Consider the following 20,099-nt stretch of genomic DNA (forward strand, 5'->3'; position numbering starts at 1 on the left):
AAACCCACACACACACACACACACACACACACACACACACACACACCCCTTTACAACTCCCCCATAAGCCCCACACCTCCCCACATACTCTCATACCCATGCCCCCACTCACACGCTCACACCCCTTCACAACCCTCCCATAAACCTCACATTCGCCCACAAACCCCACATACTCCCATACTTACACCCCACACAAACCCCACACTCTCCCCAGACCCTCAACCCCCACCCCACACACCCCCAACCATACAAGGTACCTGCATATATTTCTAAAGAAGATCAAAATAGTGTTATATTTAGTTTAATTTGTAAAAATAAAAATAATAATCATCATCATCATAATTAATTTGCATAATTTTGAGTTTTCCTGCACATAATTTTGAATTTTTCTGTACATTTTTCTGGGGTGTACAGATTGGCCTCAGCAGAAGCTCTGATTTTCCATGATGAAAAACCCAAAATCAAATGCCAAAATATATAGGTATTTAGAATTTATTTTACTATAGTGATTGAAACACTGATAGGCTTCCAAATTGCTTTAAAACTGTAAATTTATCAATAAAACATTGTTTTCAACTAATACATACATACATACATACACACACACACACATATGTGTGTGTGTGTGTGTGTATTTGTGTGTGTGTGTGTATATGTGTGTGTATACATGTGTATATGTATATGTGTGTGTGTGTGTGTGTGTGTGTGTGTGTGTGTGTGTGTGTGTGTGTGTGTGTGTGTGTTTTGTGGCCTTTTATTTTAATCATGGATTTTGGGGTTTTAATCAGAGAATTTGCATTTTTTTTAAATCAGAGAATTTGTAATTTTTTTTTAATCAGAGAAAACAAGGATCCCTGATTAAATTTAGTTTCTTTTAGCTAGTTAAGTCTTACATTTTTAACCCATGTGTGATTTCCATGGCTTCCAAGGAAAGCTGTTGCTTAAAAAATTGCTGCTAATCGACAGGCCCTCTTTCTGCCAAGAAGCAATTTACCAGATGTCCCTGGTGGATATATAAGGCTATCTCCTTCTTCCAACTTTTATCCGCCCCAGATGAATGAGGCAGGATATGATTGTTTGGGAAATGGTTGATCTAGCCTGAGACAATGTGTAATGCCTCACGAGGCAAGCTTCCAATAATCAGGAGACTCTGAGGCACTGATGAACCAATTCTAATGTGGCTTCTTTTCAGCGGACATCTTCACCTCAAGTGACATTGAGGAGTTCCTGCGAGAAGCTGCCTGCATGAAGGAGTTTGACCACCCTCATGTTACTAAATTGATTGGTGAGCTAGCGGTACTGTTCCACAAGAGTCACAGTAGAGTACCTTCCAGAGTAAGGAATCCCTAATTCCTTCACAAACTATATATATGGTCCCAAGGCACTGAATAGCAGCCACCTCTAGGGTGGCAAGCATCAACTCTTAAGCCCACGGCCTTCCAAATGACATGGATGTTGCTCCTTTCCAGACTTGGAAGGAGCTGAAGTGTGTGTGTGTGTATTTACATAGATACATTAAAAATGTGCGTGTATGTATCTGTAATTTCCTTTTCTTGTTTAAACCATTTATCTAGCCCTTATTGGCTTTTGCAAATGTATTAAACAACTATGAGCACAAATGGTACATCTGAGAAATGGCCAAACTGTGGTGAAACAAAGAGATGCAGTGGATGGGTTAATAAAAGAATAGCAGAGAAGAAACCCTTCCTCCTTTGTTTTAAAGCCCCTTGGCCCTGCAGAGAAGACAGTAGAACAATTACTGCTTTGCTGTAAAACAGTGGGAAACATGGAGCAACCTCAGAAATGAAACCATTCTGATTAATATGGGGCAGGTGAAACCTCTTTAGAGGGATCTTAGAAACTTCAGAGCCCAGCCCAGCAAGAAGCTAAGCCCTTCATGAGAGGTGCTGTTGGGAGTTAGAGTTTTTTGCATGTCCCATGGGGTTGGGCCTTGAAAGTGGGCTTGACACAGAGTACAACCCTCCAAAATTACAAGTGATCATGTTTCCTATAAATGGGTGGATGAAGGGAGCAACAGGTTCACCCCCAGTATCAATCTAGTTGAAAAATACTCTTTCTGTGCATATTCTTACCCTAGGTGTCAGCTTGCGGAGTCGTCCCAAGGGCCGTCTCCCAATACCTATGGTGATCCTGCCCTTCATGAAGCATGGAGACCTTCACGCTTTTCTGCTGATGTCGCGGATTGGAGAAAATCCTTTTGTAAGTCTTTTTCTCTTTGTACATTTCTCTGGTGATGGTGTAGGTTCTGGGATGTGAAATTCAGATTGTCTCAAAGTGTCCAGGAGACTCCAGGCCAATGCAGTTTTGAAATGACTGTATGTAATCTGGTGGGAACCAGCTTCTCACTGCCCTTAGTATGAACCAGCAGGTGTGTGCCAGGGGTCAGTGCTTAGTGTCTTGAATATTCCAGTATTCAGTCTTGAACTGTTGCTTTCTTTCAGAATTTGCCTCTTCAAACATTACTCAAGTTCATGATTGATATTGCCAGTGGTATGGAGTACTTGAGCTCAAAAAACTTTATACACAGGGACCTGGCTGCTCGGAATTGCATGTAAGTGGACCAAGCACTTTCACACCAAACAAAGGCTTCTGGGGCAGAATATGAGAGAAAGGAGTTAGAAGCTCCCAAAGTCAGAAGGGGGGAGCCTGCCTTTTGGTGGTAGATCAGCAATATATCACTTCTTCATCCAAGCAGGTGACAGCAGGTAAGGGGAAACCAGTGCTGGTCAGGGGGGCCATGGGAAGGAGTGCAGGTCCTCATGGGAGACTTCTAAGGTTCAACTAAGTATCCAAATTGATCCGTCCTGCAGCATCTAGCTGGTATGCACAAGGTTGATACACAATATCTTTTTGCAATGCAGTATCATTCTGACCAACAATGGGCATTGCCACAATATCACAATACAAAGGAGCAGAGAATGTATTTGGGATCTAGTAAAAGAGTGGAGCTTTCAAAGCTGCTGTAAAAAACGAATCCAGAATTTCCCACAAAAGACATCAAACCCTGGGGCTATCTCCAGATACTGGTTTAGGTGAAGAATTCTCTATTGAAACAACTGAGGGCATGTCCACAATGCATCTGGACCACTGCAGTGAAGCACAATGTACACTGAGTGAGGATGCCACATTACATATTGAAATAGATGTAACATAGCTGCCAGAGTGGTGATGAGCATGCACCAACACATTACATCCATTTTATTATAGCACTCCCTAGCACAGGCCAGAGGCTGTGCAGACATGCTTCAGTTGTTGGCAGCTACATGTGATATAAAATTGACACTTCTCTTCCCTGATTTTAATACCTGCTCTGATGAAGGGGAGGATATTCCTGCTCATTTCTTCTCTCTTGGGAAGGAGCAAAGATTGGAGCCAAACTATGTTCTAATAGAATTCTTCATGCATATATAAACAAAACCACCTCTGGCCAGTGAAACTGAATGAGACGCAAGACCAGATTTTTGAAACAGTTGAAAAATGCATTTAGGTTAGGTGTTAAATGAGGTTCTTAAAGGGGAAATCAAAGGGAATTTTTTAAGGTTCCTATCTACATCTTTTTGCACCTGCATACCTTAAAAACTAATTGTGCAGCAGAAACTTGAATGCCCTGGGAGACAGGGGAGATGTTCCTCGGTGAGACCTCTTTAGTTGAAGTTACTCTGCATCTTCACTGCCAGTGCTCCAGTAATTTCCCTGGATAGAGGCCACCAAATATAGTTTCACATTGGCCCCCAAATAGTCAAGAGGCAGGGATGACTTAGTCACCACCACCCACCTGAGCCATACCTGTTGATGAACTGGATTTGAAAGGCTCTATATCTTATTCAGGGGCGGGCAGTTATTTTGTTACCGTGTTTTGGAAAGCTGTCGAGGGCCGCATGGGTAGCCCCGCCCCTTGACAGGTGCTCCGCCCCCTGGTTGCCATCTTGTGACCAGAAGTCCCACTCCCTAACCCCTGACCTTTGCCACCAGAAGTCCCTCGCCTTGCCTCCAGAAGTACTCCTTTCAGCAAGGGGTTTTGCCATCTCGGAACCAGAAAAATACCATATTACAGTAAAAGCTGCCTTAACTGGCACCTTACAAGCTGGCATGTTCTATTAACTGGCATGCCAGCTTGTAAGGGAAAAGCGAAACTGGAGGCGCCCACTGTGGCACTTCTGGTTTTGCTGAGCGCGGACCCCCCGCCCGCCGGGGGCAAGCCACCCTGCCCTGCCAAGCCCCCACAGCCCAGGGCATAGCAGGCTGCATGGGACCCACCTCCCTGTCCCTCAGGGCCCATGGGAGGGTAGGCAACGCGGTGGGAGGGGCAGTGACGCCCCGGACACGGCGGGAGAAGCAGCTGCCCGAACAGGCAAAGACGCTTGTTCAGGCCTCTCAATTAACTGGCATATTTTGTTATCCAGCACCCCCCATTCCCCATGGGTGCTAGATAACAAAGCTTTTGCTGTATCTTCTAAAAAGCGAACATCTACAGCATTCATGAATTTGATTTCAAAAAATATTTTTCTCCTGATTTACATCTGCTTGTGTAGTGTACATAGAGATGATTGCACAATAGCTTAAAATGAAGTCTTACTCTTGTATGTTGGGGGGGTATAGGATTGTGGGGGGCTGTGGGGTGTGTGCATGTGGGGTGAGGGAGCATATGGGTGTGTGTGGATATGTGGGGTGTGGGTGCGTATGGGTCTGCGGAGGGCTGTAAGTAGGGGAGGGTAGCTGGGGTTTGTGTATGGCAGTGCAAGGGTGGTGTGGGTGCATGTGTATGGTGAGGTGTACATGTGGGACTCGCCCTATGAACACGTGCACACAGACTCTGCCCTGAGCCTGCACGCACAGACGTTCCTCTCTCAGCCTGCACGAGCACTTAACAGTGCGGTCCCATGCTTCACAGTCCAGCGATGCAGCTGGGAGCCACCTGGTGCTGGAGCAGGGCTGGGGAAGGAAAGCGGGGAACTGGCTGTGGGTAGGGAGGGGCTGGGCTATTCAAGCCTGCTCAGGCTCCCTCTGGGTCCTACTGCCTCTGGCTCCTGTCTGCTTTCACACAAAGCCGGGAGGTAGTACATATTAATTTATTAAAATTTTGAGGGGCCTTGCAGGCTGGATAGAATGGCCTGGTGGGCCATATTTTGTCTGCCCCTGACCTTATTGTTACTTCCCTGAGCCATCCAGTGCCCAGTTGCTTGGTATAACCCGCAGATTCCAGTTTACTTGTTTGCATTTTCTCTTAGGTTGGATGAAAATATGAATGTAAGTGTTGCAGACTTTGGACTGTCTAAGAAAATTTACAGTGGAGACTATTACCGCCAAGGCTGTGCCTCCAAGCTGCCTGTGAAGTGGCTTGCACTGGAGAGCCTCGCGGATAATCTTTACACAACACACAGTGACGTGGTGAGTTTTGATTTTGGGTGTCCTCTAAAAGCCAGTGGGAATCTTACAGTTGACTTTATCGTGCATTGGGTCAGGTCCTTGGTGATGAGAGAGCATTGTGTGAATGTGACAACTCTTTGTATGAAGGGACAGGTCCTTCTTTGCATTGTGGCTGAGATGCTCTCCAAACTTGAGAAATGCAAGAGATATTTCTAAATTGGAGGGGGAGTAGTTTATTCTTCATATATGCATGTCATGAATCTTTTTGTCAAGTGATACTTTTACATATCTTTATTTCTCATCCTTTGTCTCCTTCCCAACCTTTTGTCTTTCTTTCTTTGCCTTCCTTCTCTTCTCTGTTTCTTTCACACTGTTGTTCTTTTCCATTTTTTCTGTCTTCCATTGTGACAGGAAGGTGAAGTAATTTCTCTCATTCTCTCTCATATGCACACACACGCACACTTGAGCAAGTGTGCCAATAATAGTTCACCCTTCAGAGGGCAATGTTGGGAAGGGCTATCACAATACTTATTGCTGCCTTTTTTGTGACTCATCTTAAAGGTAAGATAGCAATTATTAGAAAAGAAGATGCTCTAATGGATTTTCAGGGTCTCAGGCAAGGTAGAATAGAATCACAATTAGGCACCTAATTCAAATAGAATACAGCCCAAAAAGTCATCTTGTTCTAGAGATACTCATCCTCATTCCATTTCACTGAGCAGGTTAGGACAAGCATGTTCATCTGGAACTCATCTCCCTTTCCTCTGGACCTATCTTCTGGTTCTCTCCTTTCTCTGCCTAGATCCCCTCTGATTTGGATTCCTACTGTTTTCTGCTTTGGCTTGTGAACTTGCACTCCTAATTACCAGTTCTTCACCCTGCCTCTTAAGAGGAGGCTAACAATACTGTATTTACCTCAATCCTAAAATTTAAAATGACCTCCCAATAATTTGATTCTATACAAGGAAGATTATAAATGTATAATTTTCCATGTATAGAATCTAATTACTGGAAGATCATCTTAAATTTATCCCTCTACTGCTGTGGCAGGGACAGCAACTGTGTGTGTGTGTGGGGCTGTGGGGTGGGGGGAGTCTGGCTTTGGGGCAGTCAGCAGCAGTAATAGCCCCAGCTCAGCCCCATCCTAGCCTGGCCAGGGAGAAGCAGTGGTAGCTCCCAGCTGGACTGGGTTAGGCCTGGAGGAACCACAGCTGGAGCAGAAGGTAAGGGCAGGCAGGCTGCATGGTCTTCTCTATGCTCCCCCATTCCTCCCTCTCCCCATCCCCCTCAGTCTCCCTTGTTCTCAGCTCCGGCTTCAGCCCCAAGCTGAGCTGCTGCTTATTGCAGGCTGGTACTCGAATTCAAGATGAGGCATTTTTCCCCATGCTGGTTGGAGGAAAAAACCTCATCTTGGATTTGAGTAAATACATTACCTTGAAGTCTGGCTACAAAATTGCATGGTGCAAGGTGCAGCCCACATATACATTGTACAATGATTGATGCTCAGACACATCTGAATGGGATATTTCTCCTGAGGAACATACCTCATTAGACACAACATATCTAATTAACTTAATTAGATAATTAAGATGATATGTCCAGTCAGCATAACTTGGCATCGACAAGCAGAGCCCCAGGCACAGACTTAGAGGGGGCACCAGAATGCTGCTGGCAGGAGGTGTTGGCATGGGGGACAGTGTGGAGGTTAACAGACCAGCTGCCAGGTGTTGCGTTAGCCCTACTCCAGCTGTCAGGTTTTTTGCAGCTCAGTTTGCCTTTGGTGATCAGCACTGATGACAAAATTTGGTGGCAGCCACAAGAGGGTCTCTTGCTCAGCAGTTGCTCTTTTAACTCTCTAGCTGCTGACCACACTGACACCCCCCCACCCCGCCCTGCAGTAGATAGGTCTGCCTTGAACCCTGCTGCCCTCAACTCTGATCCCTACAGTAGGTTTGGCCCAGGGTGTAAACCTTTCCAGTTACACCTCTGTCTCCAGTATCTTTAGTTTAGACTTAGCTCTTTCGTCCCTGCATACATGTACTGCAGTGTATGAAAATCATACTGGAAGTGTGTGCCTACTACCACGTGTGAAGAGTGCATGGGAGATGATATACTACTGCTCCCCTGTTTTCATTGGCATGTGTTATGCTGTTAAGGGCAAGCTAACACGAGCCAAAAATGCCTTGTTACCTGCATCATCTTCAGCTTGTGGACCAAATTCTGTTTCCATTTATACCTGTCTCTCTCCAGGATCTGGCTCAGGACATTAAGCTAATTAAGTAATAAAAATAATTTGAAAAGGAAGGTTCCCTGCTTTGGCAAACAGAGAAGTTTGTTTGCTAGCTTTGCTTGCTGTTCCATTTCAGTGGGCATTTGGTGTGACCATGTGGGAGATTGTGACCCGAGGACAGACTCCATATGCAGGCATTGAGAATGCAGAAATCTACAACTACCTCATCAGCGGAAACAGGCTGAAGCAGCCCCCGGAGTGCCTGGAAGATGTGTGAGTAATTTTCCCCATGCTTTCTTTTGATTCCCATAGTGGATTTTGTCTGAACAGTGATGGGAGTAGGGCCATAGTGTTGTTATAGCCATGATGGCCTGGGCAATATGTGAGAAGTAAGGTGTGTTTGGTACTATCCTTTTTTACTGGACCAACTATAGAGTTGGGAGATATGTCAGACAGTAGATACAGCCTATTTGCTTCTTTTCCAGACCAGAAGAAGGGCATTTTGTGCCCAAAAGCTTGTCTAACATGTTTCCCACTCTGTAGTTGGTCCAATAAAAGATAGAGCCAAATAAGCCATGCTTAATGGAGACAGGCAGACAGACGGAGGCAGCTGGCTGGGCTTCTGATCAGATTTTATTTATTTTTAATATTTAATGGCACCCACTAGAAAGTTAAACTTGGGTTGCTGCTACCATAAAAGCAAGGCACCAGTTTTCCTACTTGTATAACTCAACTGAGATCAGGGTATATACATTGACACCTACTTTGGCCCAAGAGCTTAAACAATATCAGCACTCTAATGTGCTGATATTCTATTCCTCTTGCAAAATATTCAGATCTCTTGTGAAACTGTAGTCTCTGACCACAGTTTCAGACCTCTGATGAGGTCTCTGACTTCTTGAGAAACTAGCTATGGTCTCAGAAACTCACTCCTCCTTACCTCCTCTTTGTCAATGGCTAAGAAACAATGTGGGCCTCCAGCCATGCCCTAAAGTTTGGCTAGATAATAATCAGGCAGAGCATTGGGGGAAGTGAGTCTCCGAGCAGACCTAATGTATAACAAGTTGGGTTGGGTATTCTACATTGGAGCAGTGCTTCACCCCTAAAATTCAGTACCTTCCACCTCACTCAAACTAGTCTAACAGCTGACCACAAGCACAGCTGTCTTCCTCTGCAACTTGAATTCCTCCAGTATTTTTCCAAAGATAATTGCCTATTAATTCAGAAGAAAAGCATTTAAGAAAAGGAAATAAGAAACCCTCTCTGCTGAGTAATTCCCAAAGTTGTTTTTTATTTCCCCATTTGTGCTTTATAAATAGTTATGCGGCCATTAAATCCCTTTGCCAGCTACCCCTTTACTTATCCATGTCTTTTTGATGGACCAGCCCATCACGAACCCCAAATCAGAAGATATTTTGATGGTGCTTGTGAAACCTACCCCCTCACACAGATCTAATGGGATCTCTCTTTTCCACATAAGGCTCTAGGCACTTGTTAATGAACAAGTAATTCTTCCTAGTCCTCTTGGCAGATTACTTTTTTAAAATTCTTTCCATGCATTGTTTCACCTTTGTAGATACCATTGTTTAACTTAGACAACAAACCCAGAAAATATACATAATCTGGTGCTACAGAATAAAGAACAATAAAAAGTAGTCAGGATTTGGTCAAGTAAAAATTGCCATACTTCAGACAATGCTAGGTCCTTTTTCTTCGATGAACACGCTATCAAATTTGCTCAGTCTGCAGCTCTAAACTAGGTTGGTTTGTGTTTGTGTCGGCTTTCACTGCCAGCACTTTAAGATAACACTTTGTTCCCTTTTCCTGCAGGATTGGCAACAATAAAGGGATAGAAATTTAAATGCCAATTTTGTGGATGATGCACAGGGAGAAAAGAGAACAATAGAATTGGCTGTACTCTAGCTAAACGAGTGCCAGGAGAGGCATAGCAGGATGGAGGGCAAACATATGGTAATTCAGCTAGTGAACTGTCAGAGATTTGCTTGCTGAAGCAGAGTAGAGCTGATAGCTCCCACTCCCCAATTATTGTGCCAATGACTTTAATCCACACCAATATTCAAATGACTTTGGCTGCAGTAACCGAAGTTTAATCCACATTCAACTTCAAAAAATCATGAGTGCTACTGTGGCTGATAAATGACTTGAGGAACTTCTCTTCGTAGTTGCAGAGTGTCTAGAATAGAAAGGCCATTTTCAGCTTGGTTATTCCAACAGTAAGGACTCTGCCGATTTCTTCACATCCCTCTGAAACAAAATCATAGAAAATTAGGGTTGGAAGGGACCTCAGGGGGGTCATCTAGATCAACCCCCTGCTCAAAGCCAGGACCATCCCCAGCTAGATCATCTCAGCCAAGGCTTTGTCTAGCTGGGTCTTAAAAACCTCCAAGGATGGAGGCTCCACCACCTCTCTGGATAATCTGTTCCAATGTTTTACTACCCTCCTAGTGAGAAAATTCTTCCTAATATCTAATATAAACTTCCCTTGCTGCAACTTGAAACCGTTGCTCCTTGTTCTGTCATCTGCCGCCACTGAGAACAGTCTAGCTCCATCCTCTTTTGAACCCCTCATCAGGTAGTTGAAGGCTGCTATTAAATCCCCTCTCAGTCTTCTCTTCTCTAGACTAAGCCCAGTTCCCTCAGCCTCTCCTCATAAGTCATGTCCTCCAGCCCCCTCACTATTTTAGTTGCCCTCCACTGGATTCTCTCCAATTTGTCCACATCCTTTCTGTAGTGGGGAGCCCCAAATTGAACACAGTACTCCAGATTTGGCCTCATCAGTCCCAAATAGAGCACTTTCCTCACCCTGCTGGCAGCACTCATAGTTTCATAGTTGGTAGGGTCGGAAGGGACCTAAGCAGATCATCTAGTCCGACCCCCTGCCATTGGTAGGAAAGGATGTTGGGGTCAAATGACCCCAGCTAGGTGGCTGTCTAGCCTCCTTTTGAAGACCCCCAGTGTAGGGGCAAGCACCACTTCATTTGGAAATTGGTTCCATCTCCTAGCTGCCCTGACAGTGAAGTAGTGCCTCCTGATATCTAACCTGAATCTACTCGCAGTCAACTTATGGCTGTTGTTCCTTGTTACCCCCGGTAGTGCTTGGGGGAACAGGGACTCTCCCATTGCCTGCTGGTCCCCCTTGGCAAGTTTATAGGTGGCCACCAGATCCCCTCTCAGCCTTCTTTTGTGGAGGCTGAACAGGTTCAGGTCCCGTACCCTCTCCTCGTAGGGCCTGCCCTGCTGCCCCTTTATCATGTGAATGGCCCTCCTTTGGACCCTCTTGATGTGGTCCACAGCCCTCCTGAAATGCGGCTCCCAGAACTGGACACAGTACTCCAACTGTGGCCTGACCAGTGTCGCATAGAAGGGGAGGATCACCTCCTTGGACCTGCTCGTGTTGCATCAATGGATGCATGACAAAGTGCGGTTAGCCTTCCTGACCACGTCCCCACATTGGTGGCCCATGTTCATCTTGGAATCAGTAGCGATTCCAAGATCCTTCTCTGCCTCTGTGCTGACAAGAAGGGAGTTCCCCAGCCTGTAAGTATGCTGCTGGTTCTTCCTCCCCTGGTGCAACACCTTGCACTTGTCTGTATTGAAACCCATCCTATTTTCATCCACCCATCTCTGTAACCTGTTGAGATCTAGTTGTCGACTCCTACCAGTGCAGCCCAGTATGCCATTAGCCGCCTTGGCAATAAGGGCACACCGCTGGCTGATATTCAGGTTATTATCCACTGTAACCCCCAAGTCTGTTTCTGCAGAGCTACTGCCTAGCCAATTAGTCCCCACCCTGAACTGGTGCATGGGATTCTTTCATCCTAAGTGTAGGACCTTGCACTTGTCTTTGTTGAACCTAATGAGATTCCTTTTGGCCCAATCTTCCAATTTGTCTAGGTCTCTCTGAATCCTAGCACTACCCTTCAGTGTATCTAGTACTCCCCCTAGCATGGTATCATCTGCAGACTTACTGAGGGTGCACTCTATGCCATCTTCCAGGTTGTTGATGAAGACAGTGAACAGAACCAGCCCCAGGAATAACCCCTGGGGCACTCCATTTGATACCAGCTGCCAACTAGACATAAAGTCATTGATTACTACCTTCTGAACCCAATGATCCAGTCAATTTCCTATCCACCTTACAGTCCATTCATCCAGCCCATACTTCCTCATCTTGCCTGCGAGAATGTTGTGGGAGACCATATCAAAAGCATTGCTAAAGTCAAGGTATAGCATATCCAGTGGTCTCTCCGCATCCACAGAGCCAGTCGTCTGATCATAGAAGGCAATTAGGTTGGTCAGGCATGACTTGCCCATGGTGAATCCATGCTGACTGTTCCTAATCATTATCTTCTCCTCCAACTGCTTAGAAATGGATTCCTTGAGGATCTGCTCCATGATTTTTCTAGGGACTGAGGTGAGGCTGACCGGTCTGTAGTTCCCTGGATTCTCCTTTTTCCCTTTCTTAAATATGGGCACTATGTTTGCCCTTTTCCAGTCATCTGGGATCTCTCCTGATAGCCATGAGTTTTCAAAGATGATGGCCAGTGGCTCTCCAGTCACATCAGCCAACTCCCTCAGCACCCTCAGGTGCATCCCATTCAGCCCCATGGACTTGTATGTGTCCAGCTTTTCTAAGTAGTCCCTAACCTGTTCTTTCACCACTGAGGGTTGCTTACCTCCTCCCTAAACTCTGCTGCCAGTTGCAATAGTGTAGGAGCTGACCTTGCCTGTGAAGACTAAGGTGAAAAAGGCATTGAGTACTACAGCTTTTTCTGTATCCTCTGTCACAAGGTTACCTCCCCCATTCAGTAAGGGACTCTCACTTTCCCTGATATTCTTCTTGTTACTGACATACTTGTAGAAACCTCTCATTACCCTTTGCATCCCTTGCTAGTTGCAACTCCAATTGTGCTTTGGCCTTCATGACTACATCCTGCATTTAGAGAGAACCTTCTATTATTCTTACTAGAAATAACTCATGCCTTCTAAAAGCATGGCTTCTGTTGTTTTCTCACAGTTTCATCTGCATTAGATCAGAATTTGGAATGATAATGTTTCTTATCCATTGCTGAGATAATAAAACATGCCCATTTTAGTGACCAGATTAACAGATAAAAAATCTGTTACTAACTGTTCCACTTGGTTTGTGCCAATCAGTATCAGTAAATGAAACTTTAATTAAAAAACACCTATGTCTGATTGGCCTTTTTCATTTTGTTTTAAGCACCATAAATAACCCGCTTCTTCTCAGCAATTGTTTTGTTTAAAATGCAAACAATTTGGAACAGGTCAGGAGACTTAGAATTTGATTTTCTTCCTCAAATTAGAAGCCATGTTCTCTTACCCTGTATAAAACTTGAGCAGAATGGCCTTTGTCTTAGATTCTGGAGAACAGTGTTTTGTGGGGTTTTTTGTTTTAATTGTAGTTGTCAATTGACAAAAATGCACATGTCTAAATAGCTCCAATGCTGTAGTGACACATCCAGCCTAGTTTTTAAAAAATACCTATGATTCAAATTGAACAAATAACCATACTAAGACTCTTAACACACCAAAGCTAAAATATTCCCTTCATCATCACCCTGTCTTTGATCCACTTAACCCAAACTCTGCCCAGAGAAATTCTGTGAACCTTCTCTTTCGAATTTTGAGTGGCTCCTCTGTAGATCTGGCTGCTTGGGGATTCATTTTGCCTACAGAGATTTTTGGTTGTATATCAGAATTCTCCTCAGGGCTTTCATGGAGATAAGGCAGAATTGTATCACTGTACCATGGCCCAGTGCATTAGAGGTGTGATGAAGCCCTAAACTGTATTTGCATACCTGCCACTGAGTGAAGAATTGGATTGTGTTTGTTTGCTGATAGTGCTCCTAATCTCTACTAGTGGGCAGTCTACATTGAACACAGACTCTCTTTAAGAATGGAGGCAGATGGCTTCTATACTTTTCAGCTCTCTTTTATTTTGTTTGCATTGCAGCTATGATCTCATGTGCAGATGCTGGCATCCTGAGCCCAAGTTCAGACCTAGCTTTGCAATGCTGAAATTACAGCTGGAAATGATTCGGGGGAGAATGTCTACACTCTCTTCCAGTCAAGATCCTCTGTATGTCAACATTGGGACAGACAAAGAGGCTTCTGGGTGTGACCCTGCCCTGCACACTTCATTTGGAGATTTGGACAATGAAGAGAATGTTGCTGGAGCAGCTGCTGCTGTCACTAGTAACTACCGTTACATCATGAGCCCTCTGTGCCTTGGGAATGATGCTGAAAGTGAAAGACATTCAGATGCAGCTGAAGGGGAGGCCAGGAGCCTTCTGCATGAGCTGGAGATGGAAGGAGAAAAGAGTTGTTAGCCTGTAAAAAAAAAAAAAAAAAAAAAAAAAAAAGACACTCCATTTCCCCAAGAAGGGATGTATGCAGCTGTATTACCATGTTGCACTGCTTTATAAAGCCAGTGGTGGGATGCTTCTAAGGAGCACAAGTTGCCAGTATCTGTTTGAGCTGTAGTTGTGGACAGCTCAGGAAGATCACAAATCATACTCACCCTCTGGATATGTGGGGGTAGGATTAAAGGTTGATCACATCAGATGGGAGTGGTTTCAGAGCAATGGCAGCCAATGAGAGCTTGTTTTCAGCTAATTCTCATTGGCTGCTGGAACAGAGTGTACTGTACCTGCTAGTCAACCAGTGCTCACTACTTTGTGGGTGTTTTTTTTCCACTCCAGTTGTGTGAGTTTGGGACTGGTACATCTAGAAGCACTAGCAATTTACACGGTCATTCAGGACATAAGGGAAAAAAAGCCCCCTTGTGTTCACTCAGCAGTACTGTCTAGACCTGTCACCTACCTCAGTGGTTCTCAAACTGTGTTCTGCAGAGCTGTTTCTATCCAGCCAAGACATTAAACATCTGGCATTTTCAAGCAGTGACACTTGTTGCTAGACACAGCCCAGTCCAGGGCTCTCTAAGATTTTCCTGGCGCATTTGTGAGCAACTAAATTGAAACCAACAAAAAGCCAGCCCTTTTCTCTACCCAGTGCGCCTGTTAATTTTAGCCCTGGTCAAACTTTCAGCTGAGATTAAAAAAGGAAGTTGGGGGTCTGGCATGCATGACAACAGAATCCAACTGCAAAGGAATCTAATGAGAGTAGTGCAGAGTGGGGCTGGCAGCAGTGGGGGAAACGGTACTAATGAATGTAAAGTGCTACACTCAGGATGAGGAAAGAAACAGTGGAAAGAGAGAATGAGGGTCTGTAAGCAAGTGTGGACTTCAGTAGGAGCAGGCTCCAGCATTTGCTTTTAAAGGAGAATAGATAAATATCTTCTTTTTAACTGCCTGATTATTTTTTCACATCACCAAACACTGAAGGCACAGAAGAGTAGGTGTGGGATCAATGTTGGTGGGAAAGGGGCCAACAAGGGGGAGAGCTCTATCTAAAAAGTAGTCCTCAGTATGAAAAATATTTGAGAACCACTGGCGTTCCTGACTTCTGGCATCTTGTAAAAGATCAGCCCGACACTGGAGCATTCACAAGTATCACTGCAAACATCAAGGCAGGGAGAAAGTTGTATTTTAACTATGAGGTTTTCTTCCCTCAAATTGGCATGTCTGACCATTATAACTGCGAAGGGTTTATGTATGTTTTTAATAATTTAATATTTTAATGTAAATCAGTGAGTGTTTTTGTGCAGCATTTCCCAATACTTGCAGGGAAATTGCAGTACACCTTACCCGGGTTATCTGAATGTTTACTAGGCCTTGATTTTTTTCTCTTAATTTCCAGCATTCTGAAGACTTCCACAGGTTCATGTGACTTAAGGTTCTATGTTGCTCTTCCCTGGGAATGAATGCTGCAAAATTCAGTTTATATTTTTAATGACTTGATAATGGTGGAAGCAAGATGCATAATTTGAATGCAGATCTAGAAAGTGAACAGTCCAAACTTTGGTGTCTGAGATTTTCATTCAGCCCATTATAAAGATGGGGATAGACTCCAAAATTTGGATCTACTTTGAATCAATTTTTAGAGCCGGGATCAGCAACATATAGTCCACGAATCCAGGGGGCTTCAGCGGCATGCTGGGACCAGGCAGCAGGGAGCTGCACTGGGGTTGGGCAGCTGGGACCTGCACCAGTGCCACAGCAAGGTGTTGGGGAAAAGCAATGGCATTGATCAGGTGGGAACACCAGCCCACTTCAGACGCACGCCAGGTCATTCTGGCCTGCATTTCTGAAACATTGCTGACTGCTGGTTTAGATCAGGAGTTTTCAACCTTTTTGGATCAGTGTATCCCCAGCAGCCAGACATGGAGCAATGTACCCCTGGCAGCCAGATGCCGGGGGGGAAGGAGGTCGGGTTGCCCGTGGCTGAATGCGGAGCAGCAGCAGCTGCTGCATGTGAGCTTCCCTTGCCCCCTGTGTCCAGCTGGGTGGGTGGTGCCTGCATGACAGAGCAGGATGATGCATGGTGGTGCTCTGTCCCTGCCCATCCGCGTGTACCCTCTGGGCCTTCTCAAGTACCCCTGGAGGTATGCATACCCCCGGTTGACATCCCCTGGTTTAGAGCACTCAAAGCTTGGGGTAGTTTGGATCTGAGGGTTTGGCTGGAGCTTTTCTGTGTCATATTTTTAAATCTACTTAAACTGAAACCCAAAAGTAACAATGCCCTAGCGATGCCTCCCAGAAGTATTGAACAGTAACTCAGTCATTAGTATGATGTGCATCATCTTATACACCAGATAATCTCAATTTTTAAATCCAGTTTACAAGAAAACCCAGGGTATAGGTGAAAAAATAACACGTAACAAGGAGTATTGTTTTACCACAAAGCCCGTGCAGGGGTGCATGTGTTTGTTGTAAGGGATGAAGGCTAAACTCCGTGCAGCCTCCTGGGGAGGGCAGATGTAAATATAGAATCTAATTCTTGGAAGCATGTCATTAGTTTTTATGCTTTTTTAACAATAAAATGTTTACTGTGTCAGAGTCCCAGCTTTTATCCGCAGAATTTGGGATGCTGCTCTTAAAGTGTCTGCTCACTTGAATGGGACATTGGTTAAATTTGTTGGCCTGGCACGTGAGTCCTCTCAGTCTCATAAAAACAGGTCAAGACAAATCTTCCTCCCCACACCCTACCTGAAATAAGCAAGGTGCTTCCTGGGGTTAGAATGAGGAAAAGGACATTGCAGCTTTCCCAGGCCACTCAGTGCTACTTCAGCCTTGATACTGTAGAAGCTGTGGCTGTTGGGACCCTGTTCTCTGATGGGCTATGGCTGGTTGTTGTAAATAGAGGAAGGTCAAGCCTAGCTTTTCTTCCAAATCTCGAGAGAGAATGAACAGAGCTCCTCTGGGGATGGATTTCATGGTATTCAAGGATACAGAATCTCAGCTCAGACTCTCCCAAATCTTCCTGCAGCCAGTCTGTTGAAAATCCAGTCTTCGTACCTGGATTTGCCTCATTATCAGCCCTCTTGAATGAAAGCTGCATTCATCTGAAAATTACAGCTGCTGAGGTAAGTGACCCAAATGTAACACAGTCAGGACTCTAGTTTTCCTGCAGTTCAAGTACAAGGATTCAACTTTCTCTTTTTCCTTCTTTGGCATCCAGCACATTGATCACGTGTACTCTGCCTGCTACCTCACATAGTGAGGGGAAGGTATGAGCTGTGATTGTGGCAGAACCTCCATCTGCTTTGTAGTAAAGCTGACATCCCAGGTATACTGTGTTTGCTTCAGTTTTTGTTTTGGTTAAGACTCCATCTCCTAGTCATATATCTTGGACAGGGTTAAGAATATGATACAATTCTTTTGCTTTCAAACTAGGCTGACCCAGGTGCAAAACGCAGGAAAAAATGAGCCAAACAACAGAGTAGGTGATAGAAGAGGGAGGAGAGAAGGGGAAAATAAAACATGGGAAGAATGGAAATTGTCTATTAAGAAAGGCCCTGTACCATATGCAGAACACAGCAGCTGAGGGCTTCAGAAGGGCAGGCTGAAGAGAGAGTATTTCATACAGAGTACTGGAAAAGACTGTCATGCCTCAGACTCCTCCAGGTGCATTTTTTGGATTGAAAGCAGAGAGATTCCAGACAACCTCACCTGCCCTGTGAGCTGTTCAAATGTAAGATTTTTAGAAGCTGTATAGACAGTCTGCTTCTGTTCTTTTTGAAGTCAGTGGGCACATCTATACATGCAATTAATGAGACATAATAAACACCGGTGCACATCACTTCAGAGTTTATTGCTCCTGGTGTGGAAGAAACAAGCTTCACTTTGTTGTTTGGTTTTGAAGTTGTCAGAGACTTTTTATTATACAAGCAGCTGCAGGGGAGGACACTGAACAGACAGAGCTTCCTCTTATCAGTTCCACATGTCCCCCCAACAGACAGTTAAAGCAAGCTTTTATGTTTCAATTCAGGTCACATGATGCAAGATATTTCAAGTCAAACAAAAAACTGTTTTGGACCAGAAAGCTGCAAGAGGGCGTAAACTGGTTTGACCTATTGACCTCATAGGCCTACTCAGCTCAACAAGGGAAAAGGGCGGGGGAAAGAGCAGATTGCAAAATAGGCGGGAAAAGGCAAGCACTAGCTGAAAGAAGTCAGCAGAAATTAAGGCCTAGGGTTTTCTTCTTCCACATTCCCCACTTTTGTACTTACAGTACAACCAATGAGATTTTGTAACCATGTGTTGGGCAACAGACTGCAAGTGAGCTAATGGGAGAACAGTCTGACTCATGCATCCTTCGAGGCACAGTGAAACTTGCTCTTAGGCAGAGTATCTTCCAGTGCTCCTTTCGGAACAACTGTGAGACTAATCTCAATTGACCCTGCATCACGTTAGACATATCTGTTGCATCTTTTGCGGGATGCACTAAGGTTACAATTGCGTAGCAACAAAAGGAGTACTTGTAGGAAGAGAACAAACCTGAGGACCATGATTGTGATATAAAATAATTTGGCTCCAAGTCCGCCAAACCAGTCCCAAAGACTCCATTGATCGGTTTGTTGTAGTTTAGCAGCTTCTTTCTCAATAATTTCGGCCTGGTTCTCAATAGCACTAGAAGCATCTGGTATATAAATGCAGCATTCTGTTTTTATCAAAGGACACACACCTCTTTTGCTAGCTAATATATAATCTAAGGCGAGTCTGTTTTGTAGAGTCATTTGTCTCATTTCTTTCATTTCTTTACTTATTTCATGAAAACCAATGGCAGTAGCATTAGCTATTTTCTCTAGGGATACTGCAACTTTCTTTATTTCAGACATAGCTAAGCCTGCGCCATAGTTGGGGAACATTATACCCCCAAACCTTTGATTTTCTGTGAGTTCACGAACATTGCGAATTCTTCCTTTAGGTAAGTGAGATCTAATAGTAAAGGCAGGATATGCTGCCGAGACATAGCATGTTCCTCCCCAACCAGAAGGAAGATTTTTATAGGCCTTATCTCCACATACAAAATAGTGACCAGCTAGTGCAGTAAACGAAAAGTTACAAACTGGTTTTAACATCCATACTGAATAATAACCTAAATATCCAGCTGAAATGGGAGATAACTGGGTATCCAGGAACCGTTAGAGAGCCAAGCACCATTTACCTTAAATTCTACTTCACACTTACTGATTCCTACTGCAATACGAGATCTATTACAGGTCCAACAAAACTTTCCAGGGGTGGCATAAGCTAGTCGTACATAGTCAGCTTGGTTACAATTTATATCTTGCCAAGTTTCATTCCCGTGAAAGGGTGAATAAGGAGCTGACATTTGGGTTGCATTCAAGGGTACTGGTATCATGAGTATCCCTCCGGTAGAATGGATAGAGACATGACTACATATCAAAAAACAAGAGACATTTAAGTCTATCCTAATTTGGTTGACTAAAGACCAAAAAAATGTCCATAGGCCAGGTTTAGAAGTCCAATACAAATAGTTAGCAGGAGGGACTCCACGTTCGGTTATTAATGGACTCTTTTCTTGGAGTCTTAATCTTTAATCCTTGGTTTCGTCAGGAGGAACAGTCTTTTTGCAGTGTAATGCGTGGATCCAAGTAGATAGTCTCCAACACTTTACTGCAGTGTTTGTGGTGAGAAGAACTTGGAACGGACCTTTCCAGCGAGGTTCTAAAACTGATTTGCTTTGGTAGATTTTTACATTAACCTAATTTCCTGGCTGTAAGGAATGGCAGGCTTCTTTAGGCTGTCTGGGTAAAGCTTCTTGGGCCTGTGAACGAAAGGCCTTAACACATTTCATTAATGCTTGACAATATTGTAATACAAGATCATCAGCTAAGTGGATGTTAATCTGAGAAGGTGGTAAGGGTGGGGAGGATGGAAGTCGCATAGGTCTCCCCATCAGGACTTCATGTGGGCTGAGTCCAGTCTTCCGATTAGGGGTGGATCTCATGCTCATTAATGCTAATGGTAGAGCGTCTGGCCATTTTAAACCAGTCTCAGCACAGATTTTT

The 20,099-nt window shown here is 44.4% G+C and overlaps 1 protein-coding gene across 4 annotated transcripts in view; it reads left to right on the forward strand.

The window, feature by feature from the left end:
* The window catches only part of TYRO3 (TYRO3 protein tyrosine kinase), a 66,517-nt gene extending 52,492 nt beyond the window's left edge, over positions 1-14,025 (forward strand). For all 4 annotated transcript variants that reach the window (XM_006024611.3, XM_025205307.1, XM_025205308.1 and 1 more), the window contains 6 exons: positions 1,193-1,285; positions 2,099-2,220; positions 2,463-2,572; positions 5,250-5,409; positions 7,755-7,891; positions 13,617-14,025. In XM_006024611.3, coding sequence (XP_006024673.1) covers positions 1,193-1,285; positions 2,099-2,220; positions 2,463-2,572; positions 5,250-5,409; positions 7,755-7,891; positions 13,617-13,992 — 998 coding nt within the window. In that variant the 3' untranslated portion in view covers positions 13,993-14,025. The remainder of the gene's footprint in view (positions 1-1,192; positions 1,286-2,098; positions 2,221-2,462; positions 2,573-5,249; positions 5,410-7,754; positions 7,892-13,616) is intronic.
* The last annotated feature ends 6,074 nt before the right edge of the window (positions 14,026-20,099 follow it).

This window comes from Alligator sinensis, unplaced genomic scaffold, assembly GCF_000455745.1.
Source record: "Alligator sinensis unplaced genomic scaffold, ASM45574v1 scaffold108_1, whole genome shotgun sequence".
Taxonomy (NCBI): Eukaryota; Metazoa; Chordata; order Crocodylia; family Alligatoridae; genus Alligator; species Alligator sinensis.